Source organism: Loxodonta africana, chromosome 16, assembly GCF_030014295.1.
Source record: "Loxodonta africana isolate mLoxAfr1 chromosome 16, mLoxAfr1.hap2, whole genome shotgun sequence".
Taxonomy (NCBI): Eukaryota; Metazoa; Chordata; class Mammalia; order Proboscidea; family Elephantidae; genus Loxodonta; species Loxodonta africana.
Genome location: NC_087357.1, coordinates 35,385,951 through 35,410,820, shown reverse-complemented (window position 1 = coordinate 35,410,820; position 24,870 = coordinate 35,385,951). Strand labels below are relative to the sequence as shown.

Below are 24,870 nucleotides of genomic sequence, written 5' to 3'. Positions count from 1 at the left end.
TTCACCCTGCCCACACCAGCCAGCTCCTTCAGTGCCATTTCTTTGTGGCCGGGGTTGCTTTTTTTTTGGCTTCTTTTGGTTTCTTCCCTGTCTCTCACCTCCTCCCCAACCTTTCTCTCAAACATCTGGCTCTGTGTGCCGTCTTTGCTTCTTATTGACAGGCTGTGAAGTACCACTTGGCTGGAGAACCGTTTCCCCAGTGTGCGCCAGCATGTAGGTGGGATTCCTGGGGTCTTTTTAGTTTATTTGTTTTCTTGTTTTTTTTTCCATTTCATTTTTCTTCATTTCTTGGTTTCTCGTCTTTCTGTACCTTCTTTTTCTGTCTCCTGAATACCTGGTGCTGTGTGCCATTTCCACCCCTTCTAGCCAGGCTGTACTGCTTGGCTTGGGAGCCACTTCCCCAGTCAGTGCAGCCATGTCAGTGGGATTCCTGGGGGCATTTTTTTTTTTCTTTTCATTTTTCTTCATTTCTCAGTTTTTCTTGTCTCTCTCTACTTTCCCTCTTTACCTGTCTCCTGAATACCTGGTGCTGTGTGCCATCTCCACCCCTTCTAGACTGGCTGTGCACTGAGGCTTCAAAGCTACTTCCCCAGTCCCCAGTGGGATCCCTGAGGGCATTTCTTTCTTTTTTTAAATTTTTATTTATTTATTTTTTCTTTTTGTTTTTCTTCATTTCTCAGTTTCTTATCTCCCCACTCCAATGACAGGCTCCCTCAGCAATTTTTTTTTTTTTGGCTCCTGTTTCTCTCTCCCCTTTCTCTTCTTCCCCATACCCAACTTAGCTCCACACACCACAACCTCCCCCTGCTCTTGCCTATCTGCACTGTGTGCTGAACATTGCACCCCCAAGCAGTACAAGCATGGCCTACTGGAACCTGCCCTGCATTGACCCCCGGTCTGCTCTATCAGCCCCAGTTTGTGCCACAAACAACCCATCCCAGCCCCTCCCCTTCAGCTGGACCTGCCCTGCTGCACCACAGCTGAGTGACTGGCCCTGCCCATTGGACAAGGAGGTGCAAAGTATCGTGCCCACAGATGAGCAAACAACAAAGAATGCACAGCCTGCCTGCTCAGACATAACCAAATAAACAAAAAAGCAGGATGAAACAAACAAATCTATAGTCAATAAATGAAGAAAGTAACTACTGAATGCTCCAAAGACAGCTGACAATATCAAAACATAGTAAAAAACAGGAAAGGATGGTTCCAATAGGCATCTAAAATAAAACACCAGATGAGTTTCCAGTAGAAGAAAAAGCACTGGAACTACCTGACAGGAAATTCAAATCTCTAATATTCAGAGCTATCCAAGAGTTGTGTGTGTGGCACAATCCAAGGGCTGAAGAAAAAGCAGACAAAAATGAGGAAAAAATAGACAAATTCATGCAAAAGACAGACAGAATGATGGAAAATACAGACAAAACAACAGAAGAATTCAGGAAAACAATACAGGAACAAAATGTCAAAATAAATTCACAACTAGAAATCATACAAAAAAAACTAGAAATCCTGAAGATAAACAATAAGATTTCAGAAATGGACAGTGTCATAGACGGGCTGAAGAGCAGGTTTGAAACAATGGAAGACAGGATCAGTGAAATTGAAGACAAATACTTGGATACTACTTTGAGGAAAAAATCAGAAAAAAAGAACAAAGAAAAATGAAGAAATCCTGCGAACAATGTGGAATATAATCAAAAGCAAAACTCTGTGAGTGATTGGAGTTCCAGAACAGGGGGAGAAAACAGAAAATACAGAGAGGATCGTTGAAGAATTGCTCATAGAAAACTCCCCTAATATCATGAAAGATGAAAAGCTGACCATCCAAGAAGCTCAAGGAAACTCACATAGGATAGACCCCAAAAGAAAACACCAAGGCATATCATAAACCACACTCGTTAAAACCAAAGAGAAAGAAAGAATCCTAAGAGCAGCTCAAGAAAAATGAAAAGTCACATACAGAGGGGAAACAATAAGACTAAGCTCTGATTACTCAGCAGAAACTGTGCAGGCAAGAAGGCAATGGGATGACATATATAAAACCTTGAAAGAAAAAAATTGCCAACCAAGATTAATATATCCTGCAAAACTCTTGTTCAAATATGATGTGAAATTAGGACATTTCCAGATAAACACAAATTAAGGGAATACATAAAAACCAAACCAAACTTACAAGAATTATTAAAGGGAGTCCTTCAGTTTGAGAAGAAGCGATATCAGATGACAGCCTGAATCTAGAACACAAGATCTCACCAACCATACCAACCTAGGAGATGAACTCTCAAGGACTATTCAAAACTAAAAGATTTACAACAGGGAACCATAAAGGTTAATCTGTAAGTGACAACAACGTCAGATCCATAAAAGAGGAAATAAATGCTGCAGGTATAGAACTTCCTAATGGAGAGGAAGGCAAGGCGATACCAAGTAATAAAGGACTGGTTCAAACCTGGGAAGATAAGGGTAAATTTCAAGGTAACCACAAAGAAATTTAACAAACTTACTCATCAAAATAAAGAAAAAAAAAAAAAAACATAAAAACTCAGTAAAGACAAAATTGACAAAACCAAAAGAAATTCACAAACAAAAGGAATTCAGCACAGGAGAGTAACAGAAACAAAGAAAATGTCAACACCACAAAAAAAAAAAAAAAAAAAAAAGGCACAACAAAATGACAGCAATAAACTATCAATAATTACACTAAACATAAATGGCCTAAATGCACCCATAAAGAGATAGGGAGTGACAGAATGGATTAAAAAAGCAGGATCCATCACTATTCTGTCTACAAGAGACATACCTTAGAAACAAAGATGTAAACTTATTAAAAATCAAAGGATGGAAGAAAATATATCAAGCAAACAGCTACCAAAAAAGAGCAGGAGTGGCAACACTAATCTCAGATAAAATAGACTTTAAAACAAAATCCACCATAAAACATAAAGAAGGGCATTATATAATGATTAATGGGGTGATCCATCATGAAGACATAACCATAATAAATATCTACATACTCAATGACAGGGCTCCAAAATACATAAAATAAACTCTAACAGCACTGAAAAGAGAAATTGACAGTTCCACAGTGAGAGTAGGAGACTTCAACACACCACTCTCAGTAAAGGACAGAACATCTAGAAAGAAACTCAGCAAAGATGCAGAAGATCTAAAGGCCACAATCAGCCAATATGAACTCAACATATACAGAACACTCCACCTAACAGCTGCAAAGTACACATTCTTTGCCAACACGCATGGAACATTCTCCAGAATAGACCACATCTTAGGCCACAAAGCAACCCTAAACAAAATCCAAAACATTGAGATAATACAAGTGTCTTCTCTGATCACAATGCCATCAAAGTAGAAATTAATAAGAAGAGCAAGGAAAAAAAAAAAAATCAATTACATGGAAACTGAATAACACCCTGCTTAAAAACCACTGGGTAATAGAAGAAATCAAAGATGGAATCAAAAAAATCCTAGAATCAAATGAGAATGAAAACACATTGTACCAAAACATTGGGACACAGCAAAGGCAGTGCTCAGAGGTCAATTTATTACAATAGGATGCATACATCAAAAAAGAAGGGACAAAATCAAAACATTAGCTATGGAATTCGAACAAATACAGAAAAGCAAAAGAAGCCCACAGCCACCAGAAGAAAGGAAATAACAAAGATCAGAGCAGAAATAAATTAAATAAAGAATAGAAAAACAGTAGAAAGGATCAACAAAACCAAAAGTTGGTTCTTTGAAAGGTGACCATAGGTCACCTGATCTTTGACAAGGGCCCAAAGTCCATCATATGGGGAAAAGACAGTCTTTTTGACAAATGGTGCTGGCAAAACTGGATGTCCATCTGCAAAAAAATAGAACAGAACCCATAGCTCACACCACACACAAAAACTAATTCAAAATGGATCAAGGAACTAAATATAAAACCAAAAACTATAAATCATAGAAGAAAAAATAGAATCAATGCTATAGCCCCTAGTACATTTAATAGGATACAAACCATAACTAACAACACACAAACTTCAGAAGATAAGCTAGCTAACCGAAATCTAAAAATTAAACACTTACGCTCCTTAAATGACTTTACCAAAAGAGTAAAAGGAGAACCTATGGACTAGGAAAAACTTTTTGGCTAAAATTTATAGGGTAAATCCAAAACCTCTACAACAAAAGGACAAATAATCCAATTAAAAAATGGGCGAAGGAAATGAACAGACACTTCAACAAGGAAGACATTCAAGTGGCTAACAGACAAATGAGGAAATTCTCGGGATCACTAATGAGAGAAATTCAAGTCAAAACCACAATGCGATACCATCTCACCCTGGTATTGCTGGCACAAATGAAAACAAAACAGAAAGTAACAAATGTTGGAGAGGCTGCAGGGAGATTGGAACTTGTAAGCACTGCTAGTGGAATGCAAAATGGTACAACCATTTTGGAAAATGATATGGCGCTTCCTTAGAAAGCTAAAAATAGAAATACCATATGATGCGGCAATTCCACTCCTAGGAACATATCCTAGAGAAGCAAGAGTCGTTACACAAATAGACATACGCCCACCCATATTCAGTGCAGCATTGTTCACAATAGCAAAAAGATGGACATAACCTAGATGCCCATCAACAGATGAATGGATAAACAAACTACGGTGCATACACACAATGGAGTACCACACAACAATAAAGAATAATGATGAATCTGGAAGTATCTCACAACATGGATGAATCTGGAGGGCATTATGTTGAGTGAAATTAGTCAATCACAAAGGGACAAATATTATATGAGACCACTACTATAAAAACTCATGAAAAGGTTTACACACAAAAAGAAATAATCTTTGATGGTTACGAGGGAGGGGAGGTGGAAATGGAAAAACAATGTAGAGACAATAGATAAGCGGTAACTCTGGTGAAGGGTGAGACAGTACACAATACCGGGGAAGCCAGCACAACTTGTCCAAGGCAAGGTCATGGAAACTCCACAGACACATCCAAACTCTCTGAGTGACCGAATCACTGGGCTGAGGGCTGTGGGGACCACGGTCTCAGGGAACACCCAGCTCAACTGGCATAACATAGTTTATACAGAAATATTCTACATTCTACTTTGGTGAGTAGCATCTGGGGTCTTAAAAGCCTGAGAGCGGCCATCTAAGGTACTCAACTCGTCTCACCCCTTCAGGAGCAAGGGAGAATGAAGAAAACTAAAGACATGAGGGAAAGATTAGTCCAAAAGACTAGTGGACCACAACTACCACTGCCTCTACCAGACTGAGTCCAGTACAAGTAGATGGTGCCAGGCTACCACCACTGACTGCTCTGACAGGGATCACAATAGGGGGTCACTGACAGAGCTGGAGAAAAATGTAGAACAAAATTCTAACTCACAAAAAAGAGCAGACTTACTGGCCTGAGAGACTGAAGAAACCTGAAGAGTATGGCCCCCAGATACCCTTTTGCTCAGTACTGAAGTCACTCCTGAGGTTCACCATTTAGCCAAAGATTAGACAGGCCTATAAAACAAAACGAGACTAAAGGGGCACATCAGGGGCGAGGACTAGAAGGCAGGAGGGAACAGGAAAGCTGGTAATAGGGAACCCAAGGTCTACAAGGAAAGTGCTGACATGTCATGGGGTTTTTAACCAATGTCATAAAACGATATGTGTTCTAACTATTTAATGAGAACCTAGTTTGTTCTGTAAACCTTCATCTAAAGTCAATAAAACAACAACAAAAACAAGCCTATTGCTGTCAAGTCGATTCTGACTAACAGTCAGGTCTGTAGGACCCTGTAGAACTGCCCCATGGGTCTTCTAAGTAGTGGCTGGCAGATTCGAACTGCTGACCTTTTGATTAGCAGCCAAGTTCTTAACCACTGAGCAACCAGGGCTTCTACTGCCTCTAAGGAGCATTCTGGCTGCACTTCTTCCAAGACAGATTTGTTCATTCTTTTGGCAGTCCACGGTATATTCAATATTCTTCACCAACACAATTCAAAGGCGTCAACTCTTCTGCGGTCTTCCTTACTCAATGTCCAGCTTTCACATGCATATGATGCCATTGAAAATACCATGGCTTGGGTCAGGCACACCTTAGTCTTGAAGGTGACATCTTTGCTCTTCAACACTTTGAAGAGGTCCTCTGCAGCAGATTTACCCAATGCAATGGGTCTTTTGATTTCTTGACTGCTGCTTCCATGGCTATTGATTGTGGATCCAAGTAAAATGAAATCCTCGACAACTTCAATCTTCTCTCCGTTTATCATGATGTTGCTCATTGGTCCAGTTGTGAGGATTTTTGTTTTCTTTATGTTGAGGTGTAATCCATACTGAAGGCTGTGGTCTTTGATCTTCATTAGTAAGTGCTTCAAGTCTTCTTCACTTTCAGCAAGCAAGGTTGTCTGCATAACGTAGGTTGTTAATGAGTCTTCCTCCAATCTTGATGCCCCGTTCTTCTTCATATAGTCCAGCTTCTCGTATTATTTGTTCAGCATACAGATTAAATAGGTATGGTGAAAGAATACAACCCTGACGCACACCTTTCCTGACTTTAAACCAATCAGTATCCCCTTGTTCTGTCCGAACAACTGCCTCTTGATCCATGTAAAGGTTCCTCATGAGCACAATTAAGTGTTCTGGAATTCCCATTCTTCGCAGTGTTATCCGTAGTTTGTTATGATCCACACAGTCAAATGCCTTTGCATAATCAATAAAACACAGGTAAACATCCTTTTGGTATTCTCTGCTTTCAGCCAGGATCCATCTGACATCAGCAATGATATCCCTGGTTCCACGTCCTCTTCTGAAACCGGCCTGAATTTCTGGCAGTTCCCTGTCGATATACTGCTGCAGCCATTTTTGAATGATCTTCAGCAGAATTTTGCTTGCGTGTGATATTAATGATATTGCTCTATAATTTCCACATTTGGTTGGATCACCTTTCTTGGGAATAGGCATAAATATGGATCTCTTCCAATCAGTTGGCCAGGAAGCTGTCTTCCATATTTCTTGGCATAGACGTGTGAGCACCTCCAGCACTGCATCTGTTTGTTGAAACATCTCAATTGATATTCCATTAATTCCTGGAGCTTTGTTTTTCGCCAATGCCTTCAGAGCAGCTTGGACTTCCTCCTTCAGTACCATCGGTTCCTGATCATACGCCACGTCTTGAAATGCTTGAATATCGACTAGTTCTTTTTGTTATAATGACTCTGTGTATCCCTTCCATCTTCTTTTGATGCTTCCTGCATGGTTTAATATTTTCCCCATGGAATCCTTCACTATTGCAACTCGAGGCTTGAATTTTTTCTTCAGTTCTTTCAGCTTGAGAAACTCTAAGCGTGTTCTTCCCTTTTGGTTTTCCATCTCCAGCTCTTTGCACGTGTCATTATTGTCTTCTCGAGCTGCCCTTTGAAATCTTCTGTTCAGTTCTTTTACTTCATCAGTTCTTCCTTTTGCTTTAGCTGCTTGACGCTCAAAAGCAAGTTTCAGAGTCTCCTCTGACATCCATCTTGGCCTTTGCTTTCTTTTCTGTCTTTTCAGTGACCTCTTGCTTTCTTCATGGATGATGCCCTTGATGGCATTCCACAACTCGTCTGTTCTTCGGTCACTAGTGTTCAATGAGTCAAATCTATTCTTGAGGTGGTCTCTAAATTCAGGTTGGATATATTCAAGGTCATATTTTGGCTCTCGTGGACTTGCTCTGATTTTCTTCAGTTTCACCTTGAACTTGCATATGAGCAATTGATGATCTGTTCCACAGTCGGTCCCTGGCCTTGTTCTGACTGATGATATTGAGCTTTTCCATCGTCTCTTTCCACAGATGCAGTCAATTTGATTTCTGTGTGTTCCATCTCGTGAGGTCCATGTGTATAGTCGCTGTTTATGTTGGTGAAAGAAGGTATTCGCAATGAAGAAGTCGTTGGTCTTGCAAAATTCTATTGTTTGATCTCCAGCATTGTTTCTATCACCAAGGCCATATTTTCCAACAACTGATCCTTCCTCTTTGTTTCCAACTTTCGCATTCCAATCGCCAGTAATTATCAATGCATCTTGATGGCATGTTCGATCAATTTCAGACTGCAGCAGCTGATAAAAATCTTCTATTTCTTCATCTTTGGCCCTAGTGGTTGGTGTGTAAATTTGAATAATAGTCGTCTTAACTGGTCTTCCTTGTAGGCATATGGATATTATCCTATCACAGACAGCATTGTACTTCAGGATAGATCTTGAAACGTTCTTTTTGACGATGAATGCGAATTAATTATAGATAGTATGAAATATTTTGTTAATTTATTTTTTTGACAGTTGAAGCAAGGGTTGAGTACAAAAGAAGAGAGGAAAAGTCATTTCTCATTTCATTAGGGTAGGTGGAAGCCTGTAAACCCAGTGGCTCTCAATTCTAGCTGCCCATTATAATCACTTAAGGACTTTTGAAAAGTGAATCACTTACAGAGTTTTGAAAAGTATTGTCATCTGGGCTATTCCACAAACCAACTGAATCAGAATATCTGGGGATGGTACCTGAGCATAGGTATTTTTTAAATGCTCCCTAGGTTACTCTAATGTACAGCCACGCTTGAAAAGCACTGCTGTAATGAAGAAAGGGTATAAAAATTTTGACAATAAGAGAAGGGCAGTGAATTCTGGAGTAGAAGGCAGGTCGGCTCAAGTCAAGTTTAGAGTGAGTAAAAATGGTGTGTTCTATCCAATTCTTTCAATGCTTAACATTCAAATCAAAGATAAAATAAGCAGCAATTGATAATAGCTGAAAGTTAGATGAGGTGTCTAAAGATTCTTTTTCAATTACATTGTAATACATTTAAATAAGAACTTAACAGAATTTGTGTTTATTTGTTCTATCTCTATTAGAAAAGACTTCTGCTTTTATTTCAACAAGCAACAACAAAAGGTAATTGACTTAGAAAAAACATAAGGTATTATCTTATGTATTTCTATCGGAAATCTTTGTTGGTTCCTAAAGGTCATGACCTTGGTATCTGTACTGTCTACAAATATAATATCTAAGATGAAATAACCTGAAATTTGTCATCTGTGGCACTCACAAAAGACCCTTTGAACCCACCAAAGGGCATTCCTTCATTCCTTTTTTTCCTCTCCCTTCTTTTCTCTCTTTTTTCTCCCTCCCTCTTTCTTTCTTGTCAGATTGTTTTCAGATATTACTTTAGTGTCTTAGGTGACCTGATGAGGTTAGACAAAGTGCAGCTCTTTTGATTTCCAGAGCTGACTTAGCTCTTGCATCATCGGCAGGTGGCTTCAAGGATGGTATAGTATGCTCCTAAGCTCAAGTGCAGTGAAGCTATAATTGCTTCTTCTCCCTAATTTATTTACGTTGCCAATTTGCTGTAGCTGTAATCCCTCAGTATTGCAATCTGGGAATGATATAAATGGTTGATGGCAGAGTGACATTTTTAATTTTTGCTTCTCAGTGATTCACATAATGTGCTGTCATTAGCACTTGGATGTGACATATCATGGTTTCCAGAGTTTACTGGGCTATTTATAAATACCAAATGAAGGTGTAAAAGCGCTAGTACAGGCAGTCCCCGGGTTCAGAACAAGATCCATTCCTAACTGTTCCTTTAAGTCAAATTTGTGGGTAAGTCAGAATATGTGCATATGGTTCTTGTTTAGCCTTACTTTAGTGCAATAAAGGCTCAGCCTTTTCAATGATTTAAAAGCTACAAGTGCAGCAAGTGAAGGTGATTGTGGTGAAGAATTTGTTGCAAGTAGGGGTTGGTTCAATGGTTTCACAGTGAGGACAAATTTACATAACATTAAAGGGCAAGTACCAGTTGTCCATAAGTCGGACATTCATAACCCGGGGACTTACTGTATTGCAGTGTGCTTGCTTCCTTAATTGCCTTCACCAGAAAAGGCTGGCATCATGTTTTCTGGAGGTAAATAAAATGTAATTTTTAGTTTGTCTTTAACCACTTGCAGGCAATACCTCTCAAGTGCAGGAATCAGAGCGTTCCTTTCCCACCTCCCTAATAAATCTGAATCCTATTGTCATCTGATTTTCTAGTAATTTAATTTTTACAAAAAAAATCTACTTTTAATACTTTAGTTATCATTGCTTGAATTAATTTCCATTTATCTGTACAAATATTCAAATGTACATTATTTCATTACTCTTGCATTCAAGTTAAGGAGCCCTGGTTGTGCAATGGATGAGTGCTTGGCTGCTAACCAAAAGGTCGGAAGTTCAAACCCATCCAGCAGCTCCGTGGGAGAAAATACCTGGCAATTTGCTCCCATAAAGACTACAGCCTAGAAAACCCAATGGGGGCAGTTCTACTCTGTCATATAGGGTTGCCATGAGTCAGAATTGATTTGATGGTACGAAATGACAACAACATGTTCAGGTTATTAATGATAATTATTACTGCAACTTGCATAATTTTTCATTTTACAAAGTGACCTTATAAATAATAAAACCCAAAAATCCGTTGCTGTCGAGTTGATTCCGACTCATAGCGACCCTACAGGACAGAGTAGAACTGCCTCATAGAGTTTCCAAGGACGCCTGGTGGATTTGAACTGCCAACCTTTTGGTTAGCAGCCGTAGCACTTAACCACTACACCACCAGGGTTTCCTTATAGATAATAATAGAAGCTAATATTTATTGAGTACTTATGTGGTAAAAGATACATATGCACTGGTTCATTTTAACAGCCCTCTGAGATAGGCACTATTATTATCTCCATTTTATGAGAGGAATTTGACATTTACTGAGGTTTAGTAATCTGCCCAAGGACATTCAGTGAGTAAATGATAGAGCTGGGTTTTAAGCTCAGGTCAGTCTGATTCCAAAGTCAATACTTCTAAGTACTACATTCAAATACTCCCTGCCCCCCAACTCTAGCACAACTAGCCTTGTTTTCACAGAGGATTTTTAAAAATGCACGTAATTAGAAATGCGTGGTGCTGCATTTTGAGCCTGGATTTTTGATTCTAGGCCCAGAGCTCCTTCTGCTTCACAAGGCAGCTTCCATTGGGGGTGAGCTGTAGCAACTGCTAGCATGAGTTCCTGACACCCCATGGACACGGCTTAGGTTGATAAATCAGCAAAGGATGACCGCTGGTATTAAAGGACCCAAGGGGCTTCTATGTAAAAGCGTTAGGGGCAAATGAGCTGCCTGCCTGGTCAGATGGTCCAGGGCACAGGCTCTGATCTGAAAAGCTAGGGTTCAGAGGCACAGAAGAGAAAAGAAGCAAGTCATGCCCCCTGGGCACACAGCCCAGGCTCTTTGGCCACTGGGAGTCAGCCTGAGTCCTAGCAATTGATCCTGCAGGCAAGGATGCCCTTCTCTCAGCAGCTGCAGATTCCCACAAAGGAATGCTGCACATGGAGAAGTCTTTGTCAGGGCCTATAATGAGAGGATTGGGTTTCACATCACAGCTACCCCTAAACAGGTAAACTCTGCTTCTTTCATCTTCCTGATGGCTCCCACGGGAAAAAAAGAGAGAGAAAGGAGGCTACACCAAGAAACAGGTCACAGGTTGGTTTGGCTGGGTTTTGTGTCTCTCCCACTCCACCACCTCCAGGTCTGTAGCTTTGAAATGTTCATACACCCTGTGTGGTCACTGGACAGTAATGGGAATAGCTTTCTTAAATAATTTTTCATAATCCATCCACCATAAGTCACTGGAAAATTAACACCTTTGTACCTTTGAACATGCTATTGCTTCTGATTGGTAGATCCTCCCCAGATCTTCAACTCTTCTTCCTGTGGTTAACTTGGCCTTCTTCAAGGTCCACCTCAGGCATTGTCTTCTCCAGAAAACCTTCCATGATGCCCATGCCTGCCCTCCACTCAGACTAGCTTCCAGGTTACTCTTCTGTCCTGCAAAAGCACTTTTGCCATAGTTTCAGCTGACTTATCCCTCTCCTCATGCATGCTGTGAGCTCCTGGAGAGCAGGCACAGTGTCTCCAGTGTCTAGCTTAGTATCTAGCACATAGTATGACTGGCGTAAGTGTTTATTAATGAATGAATAATGAATGATAAACAAATAGACTGGTAGACTATCTGCTTAGCTATTTAAAGTACTACTTAATACTTTCAAAACATTTTTTTTCAAAATAGCCTTTATTTTTTTCAGATTATAAAAATAATAATGCTGATTGCAGCAATCTTAGATAAAAACAAAACCCACAAAGAAGAAAATAAAAAGCCTTGTAATCCCACCACCCAAAGAAAACCGTTTTTAATATTTAGACATAGTCCCTTACAGTAATTTTCTATGTGTATGTGTATATACATGTATTTTTTTCCTCAAAGAACCTGAATTCTATTATATCTATTTTATCATGGATCACAACAATAACTTTTAGAGGTACAGGAGGTATTTTTATCCTTATGTAAGCTGATAAGAAAACTGGAACCCAAAGATGCACAGCTAATTAATGGCAGAGTTAGTACTAGAACCCATGAATCTTGTTATTGTCTCAGGTTCCTGCTGCTCCATGTTTTATCTCCAAATTAAGTGTTGTTCTTTTTGCTGAAAGAAATTGTCCAGCAATCCAGCATCAATGGGACATGTGCTTATAATTGGGTGTCCCCCTAGCCTTCTGGAAAGGGACAGATTTAAGTCGATCCTATGTCCACACAATGACTGTATAGTGTATAAAGGGCACTGCCTCTAACATTTCAAAGGGAATCCAGAGTGGAATACCTAGGATCACATCCGTGTGATAGGCTAACCAACTGAGCTAGGTAGGTACAAGCAAGACTCAGAGTTTCTTTCCAAAGGCCAAGTGACCTCCATATAATGGTGGTTTGGCTCAGAAAATGTTGCTATGGGAACCAAAGCCATAGGTTCAATCCTACCATAGACTAGTCATTTGTACTACAATCCATGACCACTGACTGTATTCTAGAACAATGTACACATAGCAGGTGCTCAATAAGCATGCACTGGACTGAAGCAAATATTTCACATTGTTCAGCAGGGACAATAGGCAAAAAAGAATGTTGAGAGCAGATATCCCCACAACTACTTCAGTATAGAGAAGGTAATCCAATGTGATATAGTCTTTTATTCTAAATAGAGGACTAAATTATAATCCCCCAAATATCCACACACTAGATTGTTAGTTCTTCAGATAATGGGACCTTTTTTTTTTTTATCTTATTTTTCTGCATACCCCCAGAATACCTAGCACAGAGCCAGACACACTTGAGATGTCTGGTTTTTAAACTGAAATATACTAGTGTGAAGACTGACTCTGCTAGCCTAGTGTGGGTGCTAAGATGTTGACTAGTAATTCACCGTTCCTTTTCCTGAAACCTCAGTAAATCAAACGTTTAAAAGAAGCAGCAAGCTAAATTCCAAAACCCTGTCTTAGGAGAAATGCCCATGGCTGGTGGGGTCTGGACTATGTCCACTGAATCTGCAGATCTCTCTGTTCACAAACATCATCTATTCCCAAGGGATTCCATGACTGACTGGCTGTGGAGACTCAAATGTCCCCTCTTTCCCAACGGCAGGGAGGTCATGGGGGAGGGGTGGGAGTGGAGTGATGAAACAGGGCTGAACTAAATGTTCTTTTCTTCCCAGACAAGGAAAGTCTCACAACAGGAGGAGGGTTTGGCACTTTTTTAAAAGAACAACCATGAAGAACATGGAATGTAGTTGAAAATTACCTTTTCTGAAGACAGGTTCTCTTTTAAAGGGCCACCTGCATGTTTTCTCTTACCTTAGATTAGAATGGCCCTGTCAGAGCTGGGCAGAAATCAGACAAACTGGGATCAAAGATGACTAGGGGTAATATGGGTTGAGGAGTCAATAGGACAATATTTTTACTTTTTCTGAGTTTATCCAAGAGCACCAACAAAAAGAAAAAATAGTATTTGTTAATAAGAACCTTTACTGAAAAGCACTGTGCTGGGTTGAAGGAGCTGGAAGAGAAAATACTGACTTTTCTGGAGGCAACCAAAACACAACTCTCTAATCCCCTAAGCTCTCAACAAACTCTCTTGAAGATTTAATCACAATGTAAAATCCACAAGTTTTTATTGGCAGTATTAGGTTATCAGCTGCACAACTCTCTGAAGTGACAACCAATACGATTCCCGGGTCTGTCTCCATTACACATTCCAAGGGCCTGCTGGCAATGTCTGTCAGAATGGTGCCCTGGACTAGCCTTGTAAATTCTTTCCAGGGGAGACTTAGGACTCTCCCAGCTGCCAGGTTCACTACTTATAAGGTACAGAATTTATTAGCACAAAAAAAAAAAAGTTAAAAAGAAATCTTGCTACCTTTTTAAGTGCTTTTACATACAGTTTCTTTATTAGAGTTTGGTGTTTTCAGAAATACAGCTGCCCAGCTTACTGGAGTCTTTGTGCTAAATCAATGGGACTTGTTTTAGCTACCTATGAACTCCTGTGAGCTCTGCTGCCATCATGTAACAACCAAGATCTCTTGCACCATTGTTTTAAAGGAAGTCATCGCAGCAGCTCTAGTTTGGTGAGAACAAATCCACGAGGACTGGCATCTTAACCTACACACAGCCATGCAAAACTTCATAGAGAGGTGATACAGAATTCAGATTTCCTCAGCTCTGGAAATCAAGGCTACCTAATTGCCCAAAGACCTTTTTCTACTCTAGGTTTCCTTTCTCCTGTTCCCATCTCCACCTAATTCTAAGGCAAACATTGGCCTCAGACCATAGCGGGGGACCAAAGACAGTGCCCCCAAGAGATAATGTGGCATAGTGGAAAGAAAATAGGATTGAGAACCGGAAAACTCCAAGAGTTCCAGCTCTTACTATTTGTGTAACCTTGGATAAGTCACTTAATAACTTCATAGAACCTTAGCTTCTCTTCAACAAAATGAGTATAATCATACTTATCTCACCACGCTTTCGTCAGAGAAATGGCAAATTGCCATTATTTTGTTTATACATTTATTTCCCATTTTCAATATGTTTCACTAGATTATATGGTTCCAAGACTCCAGGACCTTGTCTTTTAAGCTTACCACACTATCCCCAGTGCCTGGAATAGTGATCAGGACATAGGAACTGATCAAGATTTTTTTTTTTTAATTGTACTTTAGATGAAGGTTTACAGAAAAAGCTAATTTCTCATTAAACAGTTGGTATGCATATTATTTTATGACACTGGTTAACCACCCCATGACTTGTCAACACTCTCCCTTCTCAACCTTAGGTTCCCTATTACCAGTTTTCCTGTCCCCTCCTGCCTTCTAGTCCTTGTTCCAGGGCTGGTGTGCCCCTTTAGTATCATTTTGTTTTATGCGCCTGTCCAATCTTTGGCTGAAGAGTGAACCTCAGGAGTGAATTTACTACTGAGCTGAACGGGTGTCTGGGGGGCATACTCTCAGGGTTTCTCCAGTCTCTGTCAGGCCAGCAAGTCTGGTCTTTCTTTTTGAGTTAGAGTTTTGTTCTACATTTTTCTCCAGCTCTGTCTGGGGCCCTCTACTGTGATCCCTGTCAGAGCAGTCAGTGGTGGTATCCGGGCACCATCTAGTTATACTGGACCCAGTCTGGTGGAGGCTGTGGTAATTGTGGTCCACTAGTCCTTTCGACTAATCTGATTAAGATATTTTTGAATGAGAGAGGGAAGGAATAAATGGAAGAAGAATGAAAGAAAGGAAAAAGGAAGAAAAGAAGGAAGGCAGGACAGAGTTTTCAGAGCGTTATTGATGTAACATATGTGAAAGTGATCTGGAAATTGTTAAATATTATTTACATTGTTAAAAAACCATAACTAACATTTGATACATTAATTATGCCAGAGAGATCTTTGAAAAATCATTTAGATCATGTCACTTTTCTGCTTAAGACCTCCCAACAGCTTTTCATACTACTTACAGTAAAAGTCTGTCTCCCTTCAGCTTGCAAAGCTCTATGTGATCTGACTTTTGACTACCTCATTTGTAACAAGTCTCCCCATTCCCTACCAGCCACTCTGGTCTTCTTGTGTTTTCTCAAACATGCCAAGTTTATTCTTGCCTTGGAGCCTTTGTACTAGCCCTTTCCCCTGCCTAGAAAGTTCTTCTGTGAAACCTGCATGGCTGACTCCTTATTGTTATTAAGATCTTGACTTAAATGTCACCTTGTCAGAGAAGCCTTCCCTGTAGAACCACTCCAAAGTAGCCTTCAGTGACTCCCAGCTGCAGTTATCTATGTATCTGTCTGTCTGTCTGTCTATCATCTATCCATCCATCTAACCACATATCACTAATTTCTTCCTCAGAATCTGATGTTCAATAAATATTTATTTTTGTGTGACATTATATTTGTTTAATGCTTTCATTTCACAGATGCTTCTCTAATTATTTTTTTTCTCTAATTATTAGTTTCTCTTGTCTGCATAAGTTTATGAGTTTCACAAAAAAACAAACAGAGCAAAACCCTATGGTTCCAAACTAAAAATTCACTCCCTATTTTTTTTTATTCCTTTCCACCCCACCTCCATACACAACTTTGAGAGAGTTATTCTTGCCCCATGAATAAAGGCAACTGCACCAGCCATTGCTAATATTTGTGATTTAATTGGAGTGATTTACAAACAGGGACACAGTAATTATTTAGTGCTCAAACCTAGAAGGATTCTTCTTCTTTTTTTTTTTTTTTACATCATAGCCCTTTATTCCGAAATACTCAGTACATACTTTCTAAAAACAGGTACGTTCTCTTATGTTCCCACAGTGCAATTGTCAACTTCATAAACTGACATTGTTATAAAACTTTTATCTACCCAACTGTCCATATCCCAGTTTTGTCACTTTATTAATATTCTTTATAGCATTTTCCCCCTTCAGTCCAGGATCCTGTCTAGGATCAAGTATTGCAATTAGTTGTCATCTCTCCTGCCACAGATTGAACTGTGTTCTCCAAAAATGTGTATCAATTTGAGTAGGTCATGATTCCCCGTACTGTGTGATTGTACACCATTTTGTCATCTGATGTGATTTTCCTGTGTTGTAAATCCTACCTCTATGATGTTAATGAGGCAGGATTAGACACAGTTATATTAATGAGTTAGAACTCAATCTGCAAGATTAGTGTCTTGGTCATCTAGTGCTGCTATAACAGAGATACCACAAGTGGATGGCTTTAACAAAGAGAAGTTTATTTTTTCATAGTCCAGTAGGTTAGAAGTCTGAATTCAGGGCGCCGGCTCCAGGGGAAGGCTTTCTGTCTTTGTCAGCTCTGGAGGAAAGTCCTTGTGATACATCAGTCTTCCCTTGGTCTGGGAGCATCTCAGCACAGGAACCTTGGGTCCGAAGGATGCTCTCTGCTCCTGGCGTTGCTTTCTTGGTGGTATGAGTTCCCCATGTCTCTCTGCACACTTCTGTCTTTTATATCTCAAAAGAGATTGGCTTAAGGCACTATCTAATCTTGTAGGTCTCATCAATGTAAGTGTCAATAACCCATCTCATTACATCATAGTGATAAGATCTACAACACATAGGGAAATCACATTAGATGACAAAATGGTAGACAATCATACAATACTGGGAGTCATGACCTAGCCAAGTTGACAGATATTTCTGGGGGACACAATTTAATCCATGACAATTAGGTTGTATCTTGAGTCAATCTCTTTTGAAATAAAGAAGAAAGAAGTGAGCAGAGAGAGAGGAGGGTCTGGTACCACCAAGAAAGAAGCTCTGGGAGCATAGTGTATCCTTTGGACCCAGGGTCCTTATGCTAAGAAGCTCCTAGACTAGGGGAAGATTAATGGCAAGCACCTTTCCCCAGAGCTGACAGAGAGAGATAGCCTTCCCGTGGAGCTGGCACTCTGAATTCTGGCTTCTAGACTCCTAAACTTTGAGGAAATAAATTTCTGTTTGTTAAAGCCATCCACTTGTGGTATTTCTGTTATATCAGTAGTAGATAACTAAGATATTTCCTTAATGAATTTTTGTGTGTGTGTCTTTTACGTAAAAGTCCACAGTGCAAATTAGTTTCTCAATCAAAAATTTATACACAAATTGTTTTGGAACATTGGTTGCAATCCTCCCAATGTATCAGCACTTTCTCCCTTTCCAAGGTTCCTTATGTCCATTCATACAGGTTTCCTGTCCCTTCCTGCCTTCTCATCTTTGCCGTTGGGCAGGTGCTGCCCATTAGGTCCCCTATACTTGATTGAGCTAAGAAGCATGTCCTCAAACGTGTTACTGTTTCATAGGCCTGTCTAATCTTTGGCTCAAAGGTGGACTTCAAGAGTGGCTTTGGTTCTGAGTTAGCAAGATGTCCAAGGGCCATAGTCTTGGGGGTCCCACCAGTCTCTGTCAGACCAGTAAGTCTGGTCTATTTGTGAATTTGAGTTTTGGTTGAATTTTTTCTCCCTTTTTTTGACTGGCGTCAGTAATGTAGGGGTGATACAGTATCTCACTGTAGTTTTGATTTGCATTTCTGTAATGCCTAATGATCTCAAGCAGCTCCTCATGTGTCTGTTAGCCGCCTGAATGTCTTCTTTGATGAAGTGCCTGTTCATATTCTTTGTCCATTTTTTAATTGAATTATTTGTCTTTTTGTTATTGAGGCATTGAGGTATTCTTTAGCTTTTAGAGATCAGACCCTTGTTGGATACGCCGTACCCAAAAATTCTTTTTCCCAGTCTATAGGTTTTTTTTTTTTTTTTGGTGAAGTCTTTTTATGAGCTTAAGTGTTTACTTTTCAGGAGCTCCCAGTTATCTAGTTTATCTTCTGGTGTTTGTGCATTGTTCGCTATGGTTTGTATTGAATTTATGGCATGTATTAAGGCCCCTAGCATAGTCTCTAATTTTTATTCTGTGATCTTTGTCATTTTAGGTTTTATATTTAGGCCTCTGATCCATTTTGAGCTAGTTTTTGTGTATGGTGAAGTATGGGTTCTGTTTCATTTTTTTTACAGATGGACATCCAGTTTTGCCAGCACCATTTGTTAAAAGACTGTCTTTTCTAGAGGAATTCTTTTGAGGCATGGAAATGGTGCTGCCCAGTGCTAAGCTATTCTCTGTTTTGGTCTAGGAGGCTTCCTGGCTAGGCGTGGGATCAAGGATGGCTTGGGGGAGAGGGAGAGACACTAGTTTCAGTTTGGGCTTTATTTGCTTATGGTAAAGCCCCGTGCAGCAGTGATTGTACAGGAAGAAAGAGCACTGGACCAGGGCACAGGAACAGGTTCTAGAGCTGTCTCTGTATCTCCCCATCTCCACCCCACCCCAAGCTATCAGACCCTCTGTTAAATGAGGTAGAATTGGATCATCTCAAAGAGGAATCCCAGCTCTTACTTCCAGAGTTGATGAGAAGAGTCTGACCTTTCATCATGACCATGACATGTGTGAAGAAGGATAATGCTCTTTTTAGCTCATCTGATAAGCCTAGCTTTTCTGGCTAAGTGGGATTTTTCTGATTGGCCACTAAAGTCCCTGGACAAACCCAGATCTGAGCCCTGGTGGTGCAATGGTTAAGTGTTCAGCTGCTAACCAAAAGGTTGACAGTCTGAATCCACCAGCCGCTTCTTGGAAATACTATGGGGTGGTTCTACTTTGTTCTGTAGGGTTGCTATGAGTCAGAATTGGCATCACGGCAATTGGTTTGGTTTGGTTTTTCCTAGAGAAGATGATGCACTGGGAAAATCCCCGCATTGTCATATGGGGATCAACATCTAACTGTAAGTCCATGTCGTTTACTTCCCCAAGAGATGAGTTCCTACTGTATCTGATCTTGGTTAACACTCTCCCATCTGCTTTCAACATGTTGCATTTGACGTTAACTAATGTCTCCTATTAGCATTAAAAGAAAACAGTCTGGAAAAGTTCACTCTGAAGCAGAGTTCAAACAGGCCACAAATAGAAGTGGAATCTCAAATGTGTAAGGTTTCTTTAAAAATAATAATATATTAAAAATATTATAGGTAAAATGTATACATATATTGTGTATATATGTGTATATGTGGGTGTATATAGATATTTGTTGTATGTATGTGTATAGATACATGTGTTTTTCTGTATATGTGTATGTGTGTGTGGTGAAGCCAAAAGTCTGTGAAATGGGTCAAGGGAATAGAAGACAAGAACGTTTCTGTCTGATTTATGAAATTAACGATAACAGAAAGAGGAGAAAAATCTCCCCAGGTGGGTACAAGGCATGGCCAAAAGTACTTGATCACATGAAAAGGAGTTGGGAATCTTTATCTCACACTTACTGGTAATGGGTTAAAATTCTGGTCCACGAGGTGATTGTATCCATAGTCAAAGAATGAATGCCGTATCACAACATCGATGCCCTGATTGGCCAGCATTCCTAAAGTGTTCAACCATCTACAAAGCAGGAAAAAAAGTTATATCAATACATTTTAAAAATGGCATATAACAAGCTCTATAAAAAAAAAAATTTTTTTTTTTTTTATAGACAGTAGCTAAGATATACATACACACACACACTATCCCCACCATGAAATTTACCTGTGACTTTAATCTAAGGAGAAAATTATTTTAAGCATTGAATGCACAACTGGAGAAATTTTAGAGATTATCAAATCCAACCTCTGTGTTTTATAAGGAAAGAAATGGAGTCCCAGAGAAGTAAAATGGTCACAAAATAGCTTGTTGCTAATGACTTATCTTTTATTCCTCTAATGCTAACAAATAAAATGAACACCTTTGCTACTTGTAAGCCTAACATTATCCTCCATGGCCACAGGACACACAATCACAGGAGCACACAAAACAATACATTCCATCATGCAAACATGTATATATATATCCTTTCATATGACTCTAACGCACATAGTCCTATGACCTACATAAGTGTGTTCTGGTCATAAATGTCCTTCATATATCACTGTCAGCAACAATGCAATAATTAGTTTCCTTGATACAATAACTATACAGAAATTCAAGTATGCTATCATCCACACATAATAGAGGGCCCGCATGCTCACACACTTATCACATACCTCACTATGCAAAACACCCACTTCCCAAGGCATGCTATCCTTAAAAAATGCTACTTTCTAGGTTCTTCCAACACCCACTGCTAACTCTATCTTCATTATTTATACATTTATTCATTCATGCATTCACTTTTCTTTGTGTTCTTACTTCTGAAAGTTAGGGAAACTTCTAATTATAATAATATATACATTAAGAAATCTATCTTGGAGCTACAGTCTTCTCAGTATGAAAGATAATATGCTTCACAATCTGTCCCAAGTATTCATGTCCGTCTGGCTTCATCTGTCACTCCTCTCCCCGCTTTTTTCACCCTAAACCACATTCTCCATGCTCTAAGGTACATAAAACAGCTCTCGACTACCCAAATATGCTATGCTTTCTCAAACCTACGTGTGACTTTATACACGTTTTTCCTTCTGCTTAGAATTCCCATCCTCTCCTCTTCCAACCTCCTTCCTTCCATCTGGCAAATGTCTTCTCATCTATTACTAATCTCTAAATCAAATGTCATCTAAACTCTTCCGCCCCAGCCAACAGTTAACGCCTTTCTCCTCTGTCTTTCCCCAGAACTCTGTTATTCATACTTCTCTCCTAACCTACAGCATGGCATCACTTACTTCTCTGCCTTGTCCCTATCCCCGTGAGGGTATAAGCTCATCAAGTATAGGTACATTGTCTTAAACTTGTACCCAAAACACCCATTCACAGTTACTGGTACACTTTCGGTATTCGATGTTACTTACTAAGTTGAAATTGATATATATAAAATTGTTGTTGTTGTTGTTAGGTGCCGTGGAGTCATTTTCGACTCATAGCAACCCTAGGTACAACAGAATGAAACACTGCCGGGGCTTGGGCCATTCTCACAATCGTTGCTGTGTTTGAGCCCATTGTTGCAGCCACTGTGTCAGTCCATCTTGTTGAAGGTCTTCCTCTTTTCTGCTGACCCTCAACTTTACCAAGCATAATGTCCTTCTCCAGGGACTGGTCCCTCCTGATAACATGCCCAAAGTATGTGAGACAAAGTCTTGCCATCCTTGCTTCTAAGGAGCATTCTGGTTGTATTTCTTCCAAGACACATTTATTCATTCTTCTGGCAGTCCATGGTATATTCGATATTCTTTGCCAACACCATAATTCAAAGGCATCAATTCTTCTTCAGTCTTCTTTATTCATTGTCTAGCTTTCACATGCGTATGAGGTAATTGAAAATACCATGGCTTAGGTCAGGTGTACTTTAATCATCAAGGTGACATCTTAGCTTTTCAACACTTTAAAGAGATCTTTTGCAGCAGATTTGCCCAATGCATGCACTGTTTGACTTCTTGACTGCTGCTTCCATGGGCATTGATTGTGGATCCAAGTAAAATGAAATCCTTGACAACTTCAAGGTTTTCTTCATTTATCATGATGTTGCTTATTAGTCCAGTTGTGAGGATTTTTGTTTTCTTTATGTTGAGGTGTAATCCATACTGAAGGCTATAGTCTTTGGTCTTCATCAGTAAGTGCTTCAAATTTTCTTTGCTTTCAGCAAGCAAGGTTTGTCTTCTGCATATCACAGGCTGTTCATGAGTCTTCCTCCAATCCTGATGCCGTGTTCTTCTTCATATAGTCCGGCTTCTCGGATTATGTGCTCAGCATACCAGATTGACTAAATATGGTGAAAGGATACATCCCTGACCCACACCTTTCCTGATTTTAAAACATAAAATTAGATTCTAGGAACTTTGAGAATCACCAAACATTCAGTACGGTATAAATGCTATTCATGAATAATGAATGAGTGAATAAATGACAACAAACAGAACCCCTGCTTCCCCACGGCTCCTTAGAGAGGAATGGTTGGAACTGACGTTATCTTAGCCTTCCTTCTATAACAAGCCCCCTGTGAAGGGGAAATAAATGGTATTCCAAGGAACAAATTAAACAACGTTATTATTTTTCAAATCTGTAACCATATGGACCTCAAAACCAGTGATGTATAAATGAATTAAGTTTCTTCCTTACTGGAATAAAGAGCAATGTTAATTTTTATATTATGACTAACTGTTATTACATATTTTCAAATCTCTTTCACATTTATATTTGTATTTTATTCTCATAAAATGAGCCAACAAATATTTACTGACAACTAGAGTTACAAAAAGCAACATGAAGCAAAGCAAAACAAAAGCTTTAAAGCAAAAGAAAAATCTGATAATAATACAGTCTGACTTTTTTTTTTCCCCCCCTTTTGGTTCACATCAGGACATTGCGACCCAGGGAACTGAAATTACTTTTGGAATACTACATGGCTAAGCTACTTCCTTTTGTCTTTTCATTAATTTAGCAACCCTGTGAATCAGGATGACAGATTTAGCTTTTTCTTTAGCCACTGAGGCCCAGTATTAAATAACTAGTCAAAGTATATACTGTGGTAGAGCTATAACAAGAATTCTGTCCTGATGCCTCCTAAATCAGTACTCTTTTCATATTGAAACAGCACAAATACAAGAGGGTCTATATCTAATGAATAAACCAAAACCAAATCCATTGCCTTTGAATCCTTTCAACACATACCGATCCTATAGAACAGAGTGGAACCGCCCCACAGGGTTTCCAGTGCTGTAATCTTTATGGAAGCTGACTGTCACATCTCTCTCCTATGGAGCTGCTGGCAGGTTCGAGCTACCCACCCTTCAGTTAGCAGCTGAGTATTTAACCACTACACCAACGGATGTTTGCCTATAAAAAGAAGTATGCCTTATTCACTTACTAAATGAGTGAAGAAACAAAACAATGGGTAAACACATAATCCCATACAGTGCCTCTTTTGTCTACACTAGTGTGATGAGTCTCTACATCTAGCATGTCTGGATATTAGTATAGGACTATATCTTTGTGTTTTTACATGCAAAGAGATCCTATTTATTCACTCATTTATTATTCATCAACAGCATTTATTATTCATCAACAGCATTTATTAATCAACAGTCAATTGCCAGATCTTGTTTTCAGTATTGACGGTAGATATGAAAATGCCTGTTGACAATGTAAGACATTTGTAAAGCACTGGGTCTGTGAATACCTGTTTATATGCGTTTTTCAAAATGATATCAAATTCCTACTTACTTGTGACCTCTACACAGCCTAGCACGGTGGCCTGCAAAGAATATATACTCAATGAATACATGTTAATTAGTAAATCCGGTTTTTCACTACTGTATGAGGCAATTTTGAAGGAACTCCAAAGTGAGAGGAAAGAATATCCATTTTCCTCTTCAAACCACATTCTTGTAAGGCACATCCAGGTTCTGGGGTATTCAAAAATGACCACAACCAGGACCCCTGCTTCCCCATGGCTCTTTAGAGAGGAACGGTTGGAACTGAGGTTATCTTAGCCTTCCTTCTATAATAGCAAGCCCCCTGCAAAGGGGAAATAAGTGGTATTCCAAGTCTCCTTTTTATACCCAAGTAGAGAAAGGCAGTAAGATGACCGACACATCCCACCAAGGATGCTAGCCCAGCCATTACTTTTCATCCCACAAAAAATTTATTGAATATTAAATTTTCAGTAATTTAACATTCAATAAATTTGTATTGAATACAAATAATATTCAGTATTTTTTTTTTTTTTATGTGTCAGACACTGCTGAGCACTGGAGACACAGTAGCATGCCAAGGGTGTATCTATAATTCACCAAAGAATCTCAAAACCCTGATTGGGAAACACTATCCTTGACTACTTGGTATAGCCGAGAACCAAAAGTCTGAGGAATAACACCTTCTTTCCAATTTCTTACTACCTCCTGGATCCTCCTAGAATGATTTACTTTTCTTTTTTTTTCCCCTAGGAAACAATTTATGCCCTTGGAGAACTGGGCTCAAAGGGCATATTGCTGGGTGTGGCCAGTGGAATTGAGAGTAACA

The 24,870-nt window shown here is 39.4% G+C and overlaps 1 protein-coding gene across 3 annotated transcripts in view; it reads right to left on the bottom strand.

Moving 5' to 3' along the window:
- HPSE2 (heparanase 2 (inactive)) overlaps window positions 1-24,870 on the bottom strand; it is a 704,249-nt gene that overhangs the window by 121,246 nt on the left and 558,133 nt on the right. For all 3 annotated transcript variants that reach the window (XM_010589074.3, XM_064269462.1, XM_064269463.1), the window contains one exon: window positions 20,211-20,325. In XM_010589074.3, the coding sequence (XP_010587376.2) occupies window positions 20,211-20,325 (115 nt within the window). The remainder of the gene's footprint in view (window positions 1-20,210; window positions 20,326-24,870) is intronic.